The 16,653-nt window shown below is 40.2% G+C and overlaps 2 protein-coding genes across 2 annotated transcripts in view; both read right to left on the bottom strand.

The window, feature by feature from the left end:
• Positions 1-199: 199 nt before the first annotated feature.
• LOC117527144 (uncharacterized protein C1orf115-like) lies at positions 200-4,477 on the bottom strand. The gene is made up of 2 exons (XM_034189332.1): positions 4,144-4,477; positions 200-2,352 (listed from the first exon to the last, which is right to left on the bottom strand). The coding sequence occupies exons 1-2, from the start codon at positions 4,399-4,401 to the stop codon at positions 2,215-2,217; spliced, it is 396 nt and encodes a 131-aa protein (XP_034045223.1). The 5' UTR covers positions 4,402-4,477; the 3' UTR covers positions 200-2,214.
• Positions 4,478-6,381: 1,904 nt separating this feature from the next.
• Positions 6,382-16,653, bottom strand: part of LOC117526297 (structural maintenance of chromosomes protein 6-like) — a 36,904-nt gene continuing 26,632 nt past the window's right edge. The window contains 13 exon segments of the mRNA XM_034188349.1: positions 6,382-6,554; positions 6,731-6,828; positions 7,056-7,070; positions 7,072-7,209; positions 7,323-7,428; positions 7,602-7,727; positions 8,110-8,255; positions 8,639-8,776; positions 8,902-9,072; positions 9,208-9,288; positions 11,825-11,960; positions 12,293-12,447; positions 16,036-16,150. Coding sequence (XP_034044240.1) covers positions 6,449-6,554; positions 6,731-6,828; positions 7,056-7,070; positions 7,072-7,209; positions 7,323-7,428; positions 7,602-7,727; positions 8,110-8,255; positions 8,639-8,776; positions 8,902-9,072; positions 9,208-9,288; positions 11,825-11,960; positions 12,293-12,447; positions 16,036-16,150 — 1,531 coding nt within the window. The 3' untranslated portion in view covers positions 6,382-6,448.

Raw genomic sequence — 16,653 nt, 5'->3', positions numbered from 1 at the left:
TCGTGCAGAAATACTGGCAGAAGCTTTTTACATCAAAACAGCCAGATCTTTAGTTCATTTGCAGTTGTTCGCTTCAGATCACCTACCTTGGAGCAACAAACATCAATACAAAGAATAAAGAAGTGGGACATGGGAGGAAACAGGCCGCAGATTGCTGCTGCTTTGATTTTTTTGTTAAAAGATTTTTTATATGATTGTGGTGTACATTTATTCACACGCCAAAACTACACTTACAGCCTGCCAAACTCTCTACATTCGATCAGAGCCATCTTACATAAAAACTGACTTCAACTTGCAATCACGACACAAAATTATAATAATCTGCTACAGCAGCAGTTCTCAACCCGGCCTTAAGTACCACCTGACCTACACGGCTGACCTTGCCAGGGCAGTTCTGGAATCCACCTATGCATGTGTTACATTTGGTCCAAATCAAGTTTTTGATACTTGGAGAGCAAGTTTGGTAGAAATCAGCAAAAGGGTGACTATTCAATATGCCAAAGGGCCATCAGGCTGGATGTGGAGATGGCGTAATGCCCGACTGAGAAGCCCCTGAGAGGCAGAGGAGCGTGCAGGCGGACGCCCGGCGTCCCCTCTGTCAGGCCAGAAGCTGAATGAGGACATGTCGAGGAGAAACCTTCAACTTCCGAGGAAGAATAGAGAACAGAAAGGAGTCGCTGCTATTTGGAACACTTTTCTGGCTAACTGGCCTTCTTTGGGGACCTTCGGAATAATGATCCAAGGAAGGCTAGTTCTGAAACATGATAGATTACAGGTTATTACTGTGTAAAATATATTAAGTGATGTAACCATTTTAATTACTTAATCAGAGTAATGTAACTTATTCCCTTTATGTTTCTAACAAAGCTGCAAAATCTTAAAAATATAAATTTACACCTGGTACTGTAGACTTCTTAACAATGATGACTGCCAAACCTTGATTGAAAAAGTTAGATCTCCCCCCCCCCCCGGATATGTATACATGCACATAAAATGGGAATGACACAAACAAGTCTCAAAATCCTGCCAAGCCCATGTGCTCCTCCCCTGCATCTCCCAGTGTTCATCTCTTCTGTTTCATTCCAGACATTCCCACTGTTACAGATTGTACTGGTTACAGTATGATAAACGTTGCCATATTTGTCACAAGACAGGATTTGTAGTTGCTAGGACACATCAAAAAGTCACAAAATGTAATAAAAGCTGGTAAATTGGAAATGCAGACAAAGGCTGCTCAGCAGACAGAATCTTGGGGGGGGGGGGGGGGGGGGGCATTCAATAAAAAAAAAATTATCAGATTTGACTGATCAGCTTTTAGTGATCCACGTTTTCAGGAACATGACACACCTGCAACACAAAGCTATAAAGCAACATAGGCCTAATGAGTACTGAGTAAGGATTGGCGGCACGGTGGATTAGTGGTTAGCACTGTCGTCTCACAGCAAGAAGGTTGTGGGCTCGCTTCCCACCCTGTCTGTGTGGAGTTTGCATGTTCTCCCCGTGTCTGCGTAGGCTGGATTGTGTCTAACTGTAATTAAGATGGGTTAAATGCAGAGGACAAATTTTACTGTACATGTACAATGACAATAAAGGCTATATCACTATTATTATTTAAATGTTTTTTAAATTATATGCAACATTAATCACTTTGTAATCACCAATATTTTAGCACAAAATTGTAGTTTCATTTTTTTCTCATTAACTGTATCTGATTACAAAACATTTGTCATTTAATTATGTAACTACTTACTCCCAACACTGGTTATTACTATCAAAGATAATTCATCATGATTGAACCAAGAACCACTATGATTTAGTCATCGAACAAGAACATACTTAAAGTTGGCAGCAAAAACAAGACTGCAAAAAGACAACAAGAGGATCTGTAACTGTTTGACAGTTTAAAAACGCTCTTTGACCCAGAAAAAGTAGGGTTTGGTTCCCTATCTTTTGCATATGGAGAAACCAATATTTCTCAGCACTGCACCCAGTGAGTCAAAACTTCTCACAGTATGGAAAACCACACCCTACTTCTTCCACAGAGCCTGACTCTATTGGTTGAGGCTCAAAACGTCTCAATTGTCACTCATGTGGAGCAGTTACTCAAACAATTTCCAGTGACCAACGTGACAAACATGAAAAGTCTAAGTTCTGTCTCTGTAGGTTACTAGGCTGTGGACTGTCAGTCAGCTGGGCCGATCCACGTGGCTCGAATCAGCCTCTGCTTCCATTGACATGATAGTCGGGGATGAACGCCGCCGCCACTGTGATTGGAGTCGAGTAGGTGAAGGCAAAATTGTACATGCCAAGCATGAAACACTTCCAGCTGGAGCGCAACACCTTGCCCACATTCTGAAAGACAAAGTCACAGATTGAAGAATTGATATGCGATGTTTAATGTCTTGGAATGTCTTGAAAGTCACCATGTGGTTCCCTTCATCTGCTACAGGACCACTCGAGTTTAAATTGTCAAACACATTTAAACTAGAATCGTGCACAACACCAATGAAGTGTAATAAAACAGAGTCAACATGTTTAAAGTGGATTCCTTTGTGTGTTTATGTTGATATGACCGAAAGACAATCATCTTTTTTTTTGGGGGGGGGGGGGGGGGGGGGGGGGGAGTAACTGTACTAAGAAACCATCCTGAAGGGCCCTCAGAGCACATAACCCTGTCTGGGTGTATGCTCTAGTATCAGCCTCACAGCATCCACGACACCACAGAACCGCCCCCGTTCCTGGATGCCAACCACCATGACAGATAAAGCAAGGTGATGCACAATGATAAGACCTTCTCTTTTCAGGCCAGGTCTGACATTTTCAACAGGTTTCCTGAAAAACCGGTTTATTAGTTTGAGTAATTCTACCAATTCAACAAACTCACACATGTCTCAAATAAAACGTGTTTGACTGGAGACGGGGTGACGCTTTGAGGCATAAATTATTTCAGAAACACTTGCATATGCACAGGAGCGTTGATTCCAGAAAACACAAATAATGATTCAGTGCACACAGTGTGCTTCCTGCACAGGAAAGGACAGGCCAGCTGAGGCGGATACAGGAAGGCAGATTTTACAAAAAAAAAAGCTTCCTGACAGAACTCCACATTACACAGAGAATGGGAAGGGTTGGTCTTGAAGTGGGAACACTAACCTCTTAGCCACCACACTGCCCACTTCATATACGGTCCACTTTCCAAAATTTCATACAGCCATTCCAGATTCCTGCAATGGTGTTGCACATTTCTGGAGGCCATCCATAGAAGTGGAATCCCAGTATTGTCCAAATCCACTTTTGGAAGTGGACCAAGTCTGATATTTTTGCAGAAGCCATTCACAGGCTTCATGGTGTAAGTTCTCTCACAATACTGATTTCTCCTGAACAGGCCCTTTTAGACAAGTGGATTTAGTCTACAATCAACTGAAGCTCACCAACTGAACACAGCTGATATTTACCAATTATCTGCAAAAGGGATTATTTGTTTTTTCTTAAAGGATGTGCATACTTATGATACAGATTCTTTATTGTTATTGTAACCAGCACAAGGAAAGGTAAGGTGTAAACTTTTAATTGCAAATATAAACCTGAGTAAACCATGGGCAGACTTTAAAGGGCTGGAAAAGACAAGAAAAATAAGCAAAGTTGAACCAAAGGAGAGGTATGTCCAGAGTGCAAATTTAAAAAGAAAAATATTCTAAGAACATAGTAGCAAAAAGAGATTACATATAAAAAAGAGAGAAATGTACAAAACTGTGGATATTGCACATAAATATTATGCAATCTATTTTAAATTACTAAATGTTCACAAAGTAGGATTATGAATTTTCTTATTTATTTTTTATTTAATAGCAACAATAAAAGGGCAGTTACTTTTTTATAGGCAGTGTGTTTACATTTGTAACAGGTTTGGTAGGTTTGATCTCTATCGTTTAAACATCTAACAGCAACAAAGATGATTAAATTTGCTGCTTCAATAACATTCTAGTTTTGCAGTTTCTCAAAAATTGTACTGCGACTATTTTACTCCAGCACAATTTTAATCTTGCCCACACTGAAAGTAAAAAAAAATTCAGCCATCACTTTGCAAAAATGCAACTCTTTAAACAGAAATATTGTAATTATGAAAGTGTAGAGTCCACCAACCTTTTTGACTTTTTTGTACTTTTCTTTCTTCCTTTTCTTTTTGTCTTCTTTCACCTCTTCATCCTCTGTCAGCGGCTCGTATCCATCCAGCTGGAAGGCAAAATGAATTTCTCGGTAGTGCATCTCTCTTGGTCTGTCTGCCGGCTGATCCACAGCGTCCTCGTGTTGTCGGTACTTTGCTGCTCGTACGCTCAGAGACTCAACTGGTAATGCTGCATTTCTGTCAAAAAGTCTTAATGAAAGTGATTTGTGCTTCATTGTTGTCCAGTTTTTACAGTGATCAGGATCAAGGAGAAGATTTCACAGAGGTCAGGTGTGTTTTCAAAAGTTGTTATATGCATGAGAGGATGTGCATTCCAGTGGACTGGTTTAGTGGTGGAGGGGGGAGTTGGCTTGGTGCCCTTAAAGGTGTAAATCCTCCTTCACAACACTGGCCTGGAGTTTCATCACACTGATGTGAAGCAGAGAATCCAGGTACTGGGCTGTGCAGGAAGTAGTGGGGTTGTTTTTTTACCCTGCATTTGCAAAGCCGGGTGTGGGAATTCGTTGTGTGTGAAGAAAAAAAAATAAATAAAAAAAAATGGCTGGATGGACTCTGATCAAACCTGGCAGGAACATTACTTGGGCAGATATTGTGAAATGATTAACTTTTGGAGAGGATTAGACAAAGGTCAAAATCAACAAAACACCTGGTGTGAACAATATTTTCTGCTATATTTCCACAAAAAGGGGTGGTGGCAAAGTGGTTAATGTGCTTGGTTTCAGTTCAGAAGGCTCCGGGTTCAAATCCCACCCCTGCCACATTTCTCCATGTAACGTGGAGTTGCATCAGGAAGGGCAGCCGGCGTAAAACCTGTGCCAATTCAACATGCAGATCCATCTTGGATTTGCTGCGGCGATCCCGAGTGCAAACAAGGGAGCAACCGAAGGGACTGACTTTTATATTTCCACAAAAGGGCACTAGAGAGATGATGTAGTTTCTACTGAACACCAAAATATTTGTGACAGATTGGCGACATGAACTGACATGAACGCACCCACCCCTCACCATTGTTTTAACTGTAAAGTCTTTTTTATTAAGATTCATGTTGTGGTTGATGTCCCATCAAAACATCACCAGTAATAATTAAAATTCAGACATCTAGACTTTACTTTCTGGAAAGCTCATGGTCCAGCAGACCCCAGCTTGGCCCGTCCTGTAGATGCATCTCTGGATTACATGTGTGAGGGTGAACATGCGGTGTACGGGCAACACACAGCAATTATAATTGGAGATTTCCTACTGTGGATCCACAGATTGGTGTTACGGTCATAATATCAAACTCTATCTGGCAACAAGGAAAATCGCTGCACTGATGATGAAAACTTGTGCAGACTCACATTTTTCCCACACAGCAGACTGACCGGGAACCAACAAGAGAACTGATGGATGCAGTTGCATTAATTGTCATGTTTATATTAAGGTGTCAGAGATGGTCCTGGCAAACAGTCTAAATTAAAGGACTCAGATATGAATACATCCAATCCCAAAGGAAATAATTTCCCTCAGGATTAATAAAGTTCTTTCTTAGATCCAAGTCCCACACATGCCAAATAAACGTGAAGCTGTAATTCTGATATGTGGGGTAAAATGAAACCAGTTATTAATTATTATTTTTTAATTGTGTTCCTGAAAAAAGTCACATGAACACCAACATATTTCTATCAGAATAGAAAACAAAATAGACCCCTGAACGGTCTGCTTTTAAAGCAAAATATACAGTTTAAACATGTCATAAACAGAACATTTATGAGTAACAGTATATTAAAGTATTAAAAGGAAAACAACAGTAAACATTGAACAAATGATGCCAATGTGTAACAGCACTTTAAGGGGGAAAAACAGTTTAGTCTGTAAAATATCTAAAAAAAAAAACAAAAAAAAAAACACATTTGTATTCAAGAACAAAAAAAAAATCCTTGAGAGCAAGGTGAAATCTTGAACAGAACAGTCCAAACTCCAAAGATTATAATTAACAGAACAAGAGAAAACTCCTTCTGAATCATCAAAACAGCTATCTAAGACCGAGTCTCGTACAGGACAGTGAAACATTTCTCGAACACAAACACCGTCAGAGCCCCATAAAGTACTCTGCCAACATTCTTCATGCAAACCAAACTGTATTTCATTTAACAATCATTACTTCAAGACTACATAAAACCATTGTTCCCGAAACAATATTTATTCTGTCGTGTTTGAGGACCTTTTTGTGTCCTCATTACCTCGTTTTTTTTTTGTTGTTGTTGTTTTTCGGAGCCAACAGTCCTACTCTTCATCGCCGGTTTGATTTCTTTGGCTCGAGGTGACGTTTTGGCCGCGGTCTGGATCTTTCAGACGCAAGATGTGAATGATGTCACTCACAGGAAGAGAGCTGAAAAAGAAGTGACAGAAATGATCACGATCCCTTCCCAGGAAAGTCAACCAATGAAATAAAGATTTATTAAGGATTTTCTATGTACTGTATTTACTAAGTTTACGCAGAACATTTCCATCAATAAATCACGAGGGGATGATCTCAGATTGATGAATGAAATATAAAGTGGCTACCTCATGCTCTGAGGAGTGAGGAATATGAACTGTCTATAGCGCTGGCTGTCAGCAACTCTCAACATCATGTCCATCGAGATCCTCCGGTTCACCATGTCCTAGAGACGTCACAAACAGGTGATCATCATGATCATACGCTGCTCAATAAATATCACACATGAATGTTTCAGTCAAGCATCAGAACAACAATGTTGTCAAATTGTGGTTGGCTGTTATGATTAAGGTTGTCTCATCTTAAAACTAAACTACTTAGCATTTAATCCCATCGAGAGACTTCATACCTACAAAATCTGATGTAAACGTCATAAAGCATGTTCCTTATTACCATGAAAACGTCGAAACTCATCAAGGCAGCGGAAAGGCGCCTCTGTGATGGCCCAAAGAGAGAGAACGAAGCACACGGTGGAAAAGGAGCGCTCGCCCCCTGAGAGGGAGCGCGTGTCATTCAGGTCAGCCTGGCCTCCCTGACCTGGCTGCACCTGGGCGACAGTGGACAAAGAATCCGGATTAAGTTTTCAAACTGGTATGGAAAACAGGACAAACGTTCTTATGTATTCAAACGAATGGTGACTGTGTGACTGGTGCCTCTTACAGAGATGGTGAGGGTTTCACTCTTATGGTCAAAGATCATTTTTCCAGTGTAGCCTCTCTGACCCAGCATGTTGTTGAAGTAGTATTTACAGCGGACTGAGAGCAGCCTGAGACACAGAGACAAATAAATAAATAACAAGAAAGAAGGATCACTGGTTTGCTGATCTGACAGCAAATACATTTTTAGCAATTGAGTAAATAATATGAATTTGTTCAAGATTTGGGGCATCACGGCTTAATGTGACCAGAAGAACGCAGTCAGTTACATTTCATCACTTGCCTCCTGAGGTCAGCATAAACCTGCAGTCTGTGAGTCATCACACTGTCCAGTTTTGCCGTGAATTTTCTGAGGCTCTTGATTTGCTGATTCATGCTCTTATAGCTCTCCAGCGCCTCATGGTACTGGCTACAGGAGCGGGAAAAAGGAGTGTTATGTAAAATCAGAGGACAAAACATTTTGGGAATATTTTAACATGAGTTAATTTAGCTAAAATAAATAAACAAGCAAATAAAAAAAAAGTATTATAAAAGTTTAAGCCTAAACAAAATGATGATGATAATAATAATTATTATTATTCCACATCATTAACTTAAACAGAACTCACAGTAGGTATTCTTGAGTAACACTGTATGCCAAAAACACCAAAAACTACAACCTTATTACACAGAAGTTATATGAAACAATTGTGTCAATATTTAATCCAACTTAAATGTTGATAATAATAATAATAAATAATAATATATAAATAGAGAAGGCATCATTTGCTTCAGTGTTCATGCTAACACACCGAATGATCTCCTCGCGGTCACCCTGTTGGTCCTGCTGAGTAGTGATCTTTATCTTCAGCCGATTTATCTCACTGTCCAGGCTTTTCGCTGTCCGACGTACTTCCAAGCGCTCTGGGCAGATGCTACTGGCCTTGGCCACAGACGCCTGACAGAAGGAGTGAAACAAACAAACAGTTTCACAAAAGCAGTAGAATTCACACTCACCTTCAACTGCTTAGTCCAATTAAGGGTTGCGGGGGGCTGCAGCCTATCCCAGCATTCATAGAGCGCAAGGTGGAGTACAACCAGGAGAGCACACCAGTCTGTCACAGGGCCACATATAGACAAACACATCCACACCCGCACACACACCTACGGACAACTTAAAGTTTCCAATCAACACATAATTTCCACTCACAAAATAAAAGCATAATGTGAAGCAACAGTACTCCAAAAGTAAAAACACACAAGTCAATGGAACTTTTAGCAATTTAACAATTAAATTCTGAAGTGTGAATTTTATGAAATGGACAGGAAGTCAAATAATACCTGAAGTTCCTGCTCCTTGGCTTTCAGGTTGGCTTCAAGGGTATCGATGTTATGGAGATGTGCATTACGTTTGTTGTCATATTGTGCTTTATGATGCTTGCATCTATCCACCTCCTGGAAATTCTTGGTCAGCTCTTCCTGCAGCAGGACATTGTAGTTTAGAACATGAAATACATTCACACAAAAAAAAAAAAAAAAAAAAAAAAAAAAAACATTCAGTGCAACTACTGCAGAGTTATCAGATGCCATGTCAACAGTTTTACCTTGACTGACTCCGCCTCTTCAGCGATGGCACTCATCCTGTCTTTGTGCTGTCTGTATTCTTGTTCTGCCTCCTCATACGAGGCCTTGAGCTCAGCCATGTGAGCACGTGCTTCTTCAAACTCTGCACGTTTGGATGAGATCTTTGCGACAATCTCCTGAAGTTCCTCCTCCTGTTGGAAGTTAGGATTGAGCCACATGTCACAGCAGCAACAACTTTGATTCTGTTTATATTTCACTCTTTGAGTGTGACATGGAATATGACTCAAATGGATAAATTAGTCCAGCAGGTGTAAAATAAACCAAACCAGAGGTTGCAGGTCTTCTGACTGGGGCTCTTCCACATTCTGTAGGTCTGTCAGCTCCAATTGTAGCTTTGTGGCCTTATCCTGGGAATTAATCAAACAAATTCCTTATTAACTTTCAAATATAAACACAAAGATTCTCAGAATCCTCTCAGAGAGCTCCCAACTTAGCCTAAAGATTCCTAGCAAGGAATTTTAGCTTAAGAATGATCCAGGAAGTTCCTGAGAGCAACTCTGAGCAAGCAGGGGACAGAAACTGACCCCATTGCTAGGAATGACACAGTCTTCTAAGAGCTGTGATTGGTTGTCACAAAAAGAGAAAAACAAAAAACAAAAACAAAAAAACAAATGCGCTAGGCGCTCCTAGTGATGAATGGACAGTAAAAATCAAATGATCATATAACCTGGACTGTATTAAGAAATGTGTAACCATGAAAAGCTGTCGCACCCAAAGTGTAACAGCTGCATAACGTATTAGACGTACGCTCGCATATGCCAGCGTTTTTAATACGTCGGCATAAGCTGGCTAAATCGTCATGGTGTGACAGGGCCCTATGATGCTTTGTGAATACCTTTTATCTTACCAAGGGAAAATTCTAAGAAATGTCTTAGAATTGGAGGAATTCTAAGATTTTTTTTTCTTAGAATGTCACTAAGAGCTACTTTTAGCCTTAGGATGCTTTGTGAATACGGGCCCTGGGCATTAGGTGGATTTGAAGAGAGACATGTAGTACCCAAAAACCATGTACATTACTTTGTCTTAAAGGAGACCTGCATTGAAAAAAATGCAGTCAGATTTTTTGAACAAAAAATGACTTACATTTACACATGAGATCCTTCTGAATGTAGTAAAGTAAATCTGCAAGCCCAGATCTGTCATTCAACGGAGAAATCTTCATTTGAAAATGACAAATTTACAGCTAACATTTAGCCCTCCGCAAATTGTCCCTCTCATCATGGACGCTGCCAAGACGTCACGGACAAGACCCTCTCCCAGCATGCATTGCGCCAATTGTAATTTGTGGATTTACGTCAGTTTGCATCTGCACCTTTTTCTTGTCTTATATGGAAGGATCTACTTTTTTTTAAACTTCATATTGTCTTACGGCACGTTTGGTAAGTACACATTTCTTTTATTTGTGCTTGAAAAATATTTTGGGGGACTTTTTCATACACCCGTTTGATTGAGTGGTGTCGCAATGAAAATCTACTGTCTTTCGCCTCCGGTACCATCGCGGGATATGGAGGCGAGACCCGCAAAGAATCCCAGTCATTAAAAATATATAAACCTCTCTCAGCGTCCATGGAGCTCTGGGGCTCCGATTGCCGAGATGTGCGGTGCTGTGGATTTTGCCGCAAGAAGTCTGTCCTTGCAGCAACAGGTGTACCGGCCGCTTCGCATTAAAACAGCGAGCGTAATCTCAGGACTTGTGCCAAGTGTGCTGCAGCTCCATTCAGTAGACAGAGAGGTGATGCCGGTGTTGTGCGCTGAATCTGACACAACACCGGCTGCAAAGCAGACACGGGCGGTGTGAGTGGCCCGCGTCGGCGGTTAACGAGCTCGTTAACGAGCCCGCAGACTTAATAAGCGCAGCGGAGGCAGAGAGCGGGAGAGGAAGAACGGCGCCCGCTGTCGATGTCGTTGCTGATCTGAGCACACAGATCTGTATCTCACATTCATTGCAGCTTACTTTTGGATGTTGAAACCAGGACGTGTATAACTAACATTACTAACAGATAAAATAAATTTTAATGCGGGATCGGACTGAAGGCGGGAGCGCGTCGTCTTGTCCCTGACGTCATGAAAATGATACGGCTGTACAAACTGTTTTCACAGAGGGCTAAATTTTAGCTGCAAATTTGTCATTTTAAAACGAAGATTTCTCCGCTGAATTACAAATTTGGGCTTACAGATTTACTTTACTGCATTCACAAGGGTCTTATAAATACATATCAGCTATTTCTTTCTGAAATCTGACCACATTTATTTCAATGCAGGTCTACTTTAAAAGTGTTGCGCTGTAACAGAATTTCAACACGGCCAAGGTTCGAATCTGGAATTTGTACGATTTGTAAACTGTGTGGAGCACATGCGTGCATCCGTTAGTCATGCTTTCTTGTGCGCATGATAACTTCAAATCAAATCAATTTTATTTATATAGCGCCAAATCACAACAAACAGTTGCCCCAAGGCGCTTTATATTGTAAGGCAAGCCATACAATAATTACAGAAAAACCCCAAACCCCTTGTTCTGCTGGAGGTTTCTTCCTGTTAAAAGGGAGTTTTTCCTTCCCACTGTCACCAAGTGCTTGCTCACAGGGGGTCGTTTTGACCGTTGGGGTTTTTCTGTAATTATTGTATGGCTTTTGCCTTACAATATAAAGCACCTTGGGGCAACTATTTGTTGTGATTTGGCGCTATATAAATAAAATTGATTTGATTTGATTTTGATTTACAAATTCAAATACAAGTCCAATTTCAAGTCTCATCTCAGTGTAGTTTTTCCGATAGAAAAAACATTTTTCAATTTCCAAGTTGTATAGAATAGCAAAAGGGAAAAAAAAAAACTGTCCAAAGAGATGAGAAAAAAAAAACGTTGGAGGAAGGTGAAATGGTTACTTTTGTGTTCCTCTGTTCCCCAACGGCTCGCCGTAGCAGCCCATCATTTTGTCTCTGATCATCCTCCAGTTTCTTCATTTGTTGCTGGAAGCGAGCTGCCTGAGCTTTTTGGTTCTCTAGCTCCCCCTGCAGGTGTCTGAGGGAAAGAACAGCCAGAAAGGAGAAGTCAAAACAGCTTCACACGAGAAGACAAGGGCACTGCTTTTATGACCATCTTCCTATTTGGAGCTCTAAGAGATGGTACAAAGTGAATCTAAACAAGTACAGAGAATATAAACGTGTCATCTAAGTAATTTAGGATAGAACAGTGCTTGAGGCAGATGTCCAGGGTTCTCATTTTGAAACCAATCAGCCAAGAATGGGAAGGGTAACCAAAATATCTGGATATGTTGCAGAGGATGCAAAGGTAGCCAGGAAGGAGCTCTGAGCCATTAAACAGTCTGTTCCACTGCCTGTGCACCCACATACCTGATCTCTGCCTCAACATCTCCAGAAAGGTAGTTGGCTCTGGTTTGATCTGCAGCGTAGCTCCGATTACTGAAGATCTGATCTCCGTCAGCGGAAAAAGCTTGGGTACAATTACGAGGAGGATTCGCCATCACGCCGCGAGCCTCCGTTCGATTCTATAAATGCACCGAAAAGGGTGGGGAGAGAAACGGTGCACAGCATCTTTTAAAAAAAAACAATAAAGCCAAAAAATAAAAACAGTTCATTACTGGCATTACACCTGATGCCATATTCTGAACAGGATGGTGATTAGAGGAATGAGTGATGTATGAAGAATATCATCAACAAGGGTGGGCTGGAGCAGCCTGGTTAAACTCTTCAAATATGTTCAACCACACTAAATTGATTATAAACAAGAGGTGACTCCTCCCAACTTGAGATACAGTTGTATGTAAATGTTTGGGCACCCCTGATGATTTCCAAGATTTTCCTTTATAAATCATTGGTTGCTTGGATCAGCAATTTCTGTTAAAATGTATCATACAGCAGATGAACACAGTGATACTTGAGAAGTGAAGTTTACAGGATTTACAAAAATTGTGGAATAATTCTTTTAAACAAAATTAGGCAGGTGCATAAATTTGGGCACCCCAACAGAAAAAAATATCAATATTTAGTAGATCCTCCTTTTGTAGAAATAACACCCTCTAAATGCTTCCAATGAGAGTTTGGATACTGGCTGAAGGTATTTTGGACCATTCTTCACAAAACATCTCAGGTTTGTTGGTTTCCGGGCATTGGACAGCCCGCTTAAAATCACACCACATATTTTCAATATTATTCAGGTCTGGGGACTGAGATGGCCATTCCAGAACATTGTACTTGTTCCTCTTCCTCTACATGAATGCATTAGTAGATTTTTGGCAGTGTTTAGGGTTGTTGTCTTGTTGAAGATCCAGCCCCGACGCAACTTCAACTTTGCCACTGATTCTTGAACATTGTTCTCAAGAATCTGCTGATATTGACTGGAATCCATGTGACCCTCAACTTTAACAAGATTCCCAGTAACTGTACTGGCCACACAGCATGATGGAAACACCTCCAAATTTTACTGTAGGTAGTAAGTGTTTTTCTTGGAATGCTCTGTTCATTTTCAGCCATGCATACTGCCCCTTGTTATGTACAAATAATGTTACTTTTATCAGTCCACAGCACCTTATTCCAAAATAAAACTGACTTGTCCAAATGTGCTTTAGCATACCTCAAGCGACTGTGGCGTGTATGCAGAAAAGGCTTCTTCTGCATTACAGCATCTCTTTGTGCAAAGTGCGCTGTACAGTTGAACGATGCACATAGACACTATCTGCAGCAAGATCATGTTGTAGGTCTTTGGAGCAGGTCTGTGGATTGACTATGACTGTTCTAACCATCCTTCGCTTCAACTTATCTTTATTCTTGGCTTGCCACTTTGGGTCTTAACTAGTACTGTGCCTGCGGTCTTCCATTTCCTCACTATGTTCCTCACAGTGGAAATTGACAACTCAAATCTCTGAGATAGCTTTTTGTATTCTTCCTCTAAACCATGATGTTCAACAATCTTTGTTTTCAGGTCATCTGAGAGTTTTTTTTTTAGAGGCTCCCATGTTGCCACTCATTAGAAGAGATGCAAAGAGGAGAAACATTTGCAAATGGCCACCTTAAATACCCTTTCTCATGACTGGATTCACCTGTGTAAGGAGGTCAAAGGTCAATGAACCGTGCGCATGGCTGCTGGTGAGAAAATGTTTTTTGACGGAGGACAGTTTGTGCGGCAAAGCCACACAATATGAGCGCCATTTTTTAAATGGCGCCATTTTGGTGCATTCTGGGGAATTCTGGACACATAATTCTTAATTAGAAAAATCACTTTCTCTGTGATTTTTCTAAATGAAAAAAGTGCATCTCTGACTGCAAAAAAAAGTTGTACACTGTGATACTTACCAATTTGTCATTGGCACTATAACCCAATATATAATACCAAAATAAGACATCCAAGTAAATCTGCTTAGAAAATTTTATATGCAATAATAAAACCTCAGATTTCTATTCTGCTGAATTTTAATGGGTATGAAGCCCTCTGAACAAAGTAAACTCACTTCAAACTGTTAAGTAAAAACACAGTACTGATTAGGAGGAGTCTGGGGGATCTCCCCCAGAATTTTTTTTTAAAAGAGCAAGTCAAATTTTGCATATTCTGGTGAATTTTAATGAGTATGAAGCCCTCTGAAACAAATAAAAGTCACTTCAAACTGAAATAAAAACACATTATTGATTACGGGGGGGTCTGGGGGTGCTCCCCCAGAAATGTTTTAAAAGAGCAAGTCAAATTTTGTATATTCTCGTGAATTTTAATGGGTATGAAGCCCTCTGAAACAAAGAAAACTCACTTCAAACTGTCAAGTAAAAATTCTTTGTCTTCTGTAGTATTTCGATCAGTTTTAATACGGTAAATGTGCCAAAAGGGTGCTATGTCACTGGCTGTACAGTCAATAAAATACAAAATTAGGGCCTAAAGCAACTGACAACGTTGTTCTGCTGTGCACAAAGTAACACTGTCACCAGTTTTGAAAATGCATGCGCACTGAGAAACTCAAAACTGGCTTATTCACATTTAATTGGTAAAATACTCTCACTCATAAAACAAACTAGGGCTGCAACTAATGATTATTTTAGTAATCGATTATTTTTTCGATTTTGTTGTTTTTTTTTACTTACATGGGAGTTTTGCCATTTTTTTTATTGCCATTATTTCTTTAAGTGGGTTATTATTAAAAGGACTTCATTACACAACATCAACGTTTGAGCTTGTAACTAAGTTATAATGTTATATCCTCATCAAAAACATACCTGGAGTAGTGTTTTGTTTTATTTTGCACATACATACATAACCGACACACCACAAAGATTTCCATCAGGTTTCACCCGATTATGAGCATTTTTAGATGCCTACAGCAACTATCTCAACCACTGACAACATATTACAGCAAGAGTCCACAAAAGTATTTTAAAGGCCTGACTAAAGTGAAATATGTGATCTTTAGTAAGATATTTTCATGAAAAAAGACACAAACATGCAGTTTACTGCATTTTCATACATGTCAACCCCTTTGAGGGTCCACCCGTATAACAAAGTGAAAAAAATCCATAAAATCAACACAAAATCCTTATAACCTCCAAATCGCACCAAAATCAGTTTTATTATAGTACACACAACCACATAGCGGTATCACATAACTGGGTCCACATATTATGAGTTGCCACAATGACATTAAAGTCAGGATCATTAGTATTTCCTCCACAGTTGAATTTCAAACAATACAGATCTTGTATTCATGCGTCAAGATGAATTTTATAGAACTGAATGTGTCAAATTTAGTTACAAGAACTGTGTGTCACTAATGGAAATACCAGGGCTGTGAAATGAAAATTGTGAAATCCGAGGAAAATTCGCAGGGGTTTGCACTATGTGTGAAGGGGTTTTTAAATAACTGAACTGTCATTTTAATATGTGCTTGTGGATGTGCTGTATAGCACAAGAAGTACAAGTAAATTCTTAAGATGTTTTTTTCAACTTACTGGATCACATTCTCTATATTGGATGATATTCAGCATTTAAAGTTCAGATCCTTACATCCCTAAATATAAATATAAGTCTCATTTCTATAAAACGTAACCACAGTGTGTGCAGATCGTTCCCATACACAGTTTAAGGGGCAGAACATTACCTTAATGAGGAAAATGCTCTCTACACCTCGTTGGTCAATCAGGCAGTTTGCCACAATTGGATCATCAATTTCCAAAGCTTGCAGCACAGAGGGGTATTCAGGGTGGTTGACAGCCCTGAAACCCAAAACAAAATCAATCAATCAATCAACTTTTTTCTTATATAGCGCCAGATCACAACAAACAGTTGCCCCAAGGCGCTCCATATTGCAAGGCAAGGCCATACAATAACCATGAAAAACCCCAACGGTCAAAACAACCCCCTATGAGCAAGCACTTGGCCACAGTGGGAAGGAAAAACTCCCTTTTAACAGGAAGAAACCTCCAGCAGAACCAGGCTCAGGGAGGGGCAGTCTTCTGCTGAGACTGGTTGGGGCTGAGGGAAAGAACCAGGAAAAAGACATGCCAAGAAGGGGGGCAGAGATCGATCACTAATGATTAAATGCAGAGTGATGCATACGGAGCAAAAAAAGAAAGAAACAGTGCATCATGGGAACCCCCCCACAGTCTACGTCTAAAGCAACATAACCAAGGGATGGTCCAGGGTCACCCGATCCAGCCCTAACTATAAGCCTTAGCGAAAAGGAAAGTTTTAAGCCTAATCTTAAAAGTAGAGAGAG

Source organism: Thalassophryne amazonica, chromosome 15, assembly GCF_902500255.1.
Source record: "Thalassophryne amazonica chromosome 15, fThaAma1.1, whole genome shotgun sequence".
Lineage (NCBI taxonomy): Eukaryota > Metazoa > Chordata > Actinopteri > Batrachoidiformes > Batrachoididae > Thalassophryne > Thalassophryne amazonica.
Note: the sequence above shows the minus strand (reverse complement) of the source record. Positions and strands in the feature narration are given on the sequence as shown.

Bases quoted from the DNA above. Each gene is read 5' to 3' on its own strand.
- LOC117527144 (XM_034189332.1), bottom strand. From the start codon at position 4,401: ATGAAGCACAAATCACTTTCATTAAGACTTTTTGACAGAAATGCAGCA. The intron at 2,353-4,143 runs GTTGGTGGACTC...TTTGTCTTTCAG, and splicing joins AGTACAAAAAAGTCAAAAAG to AATGTGGGCAAGGTGTTGCG.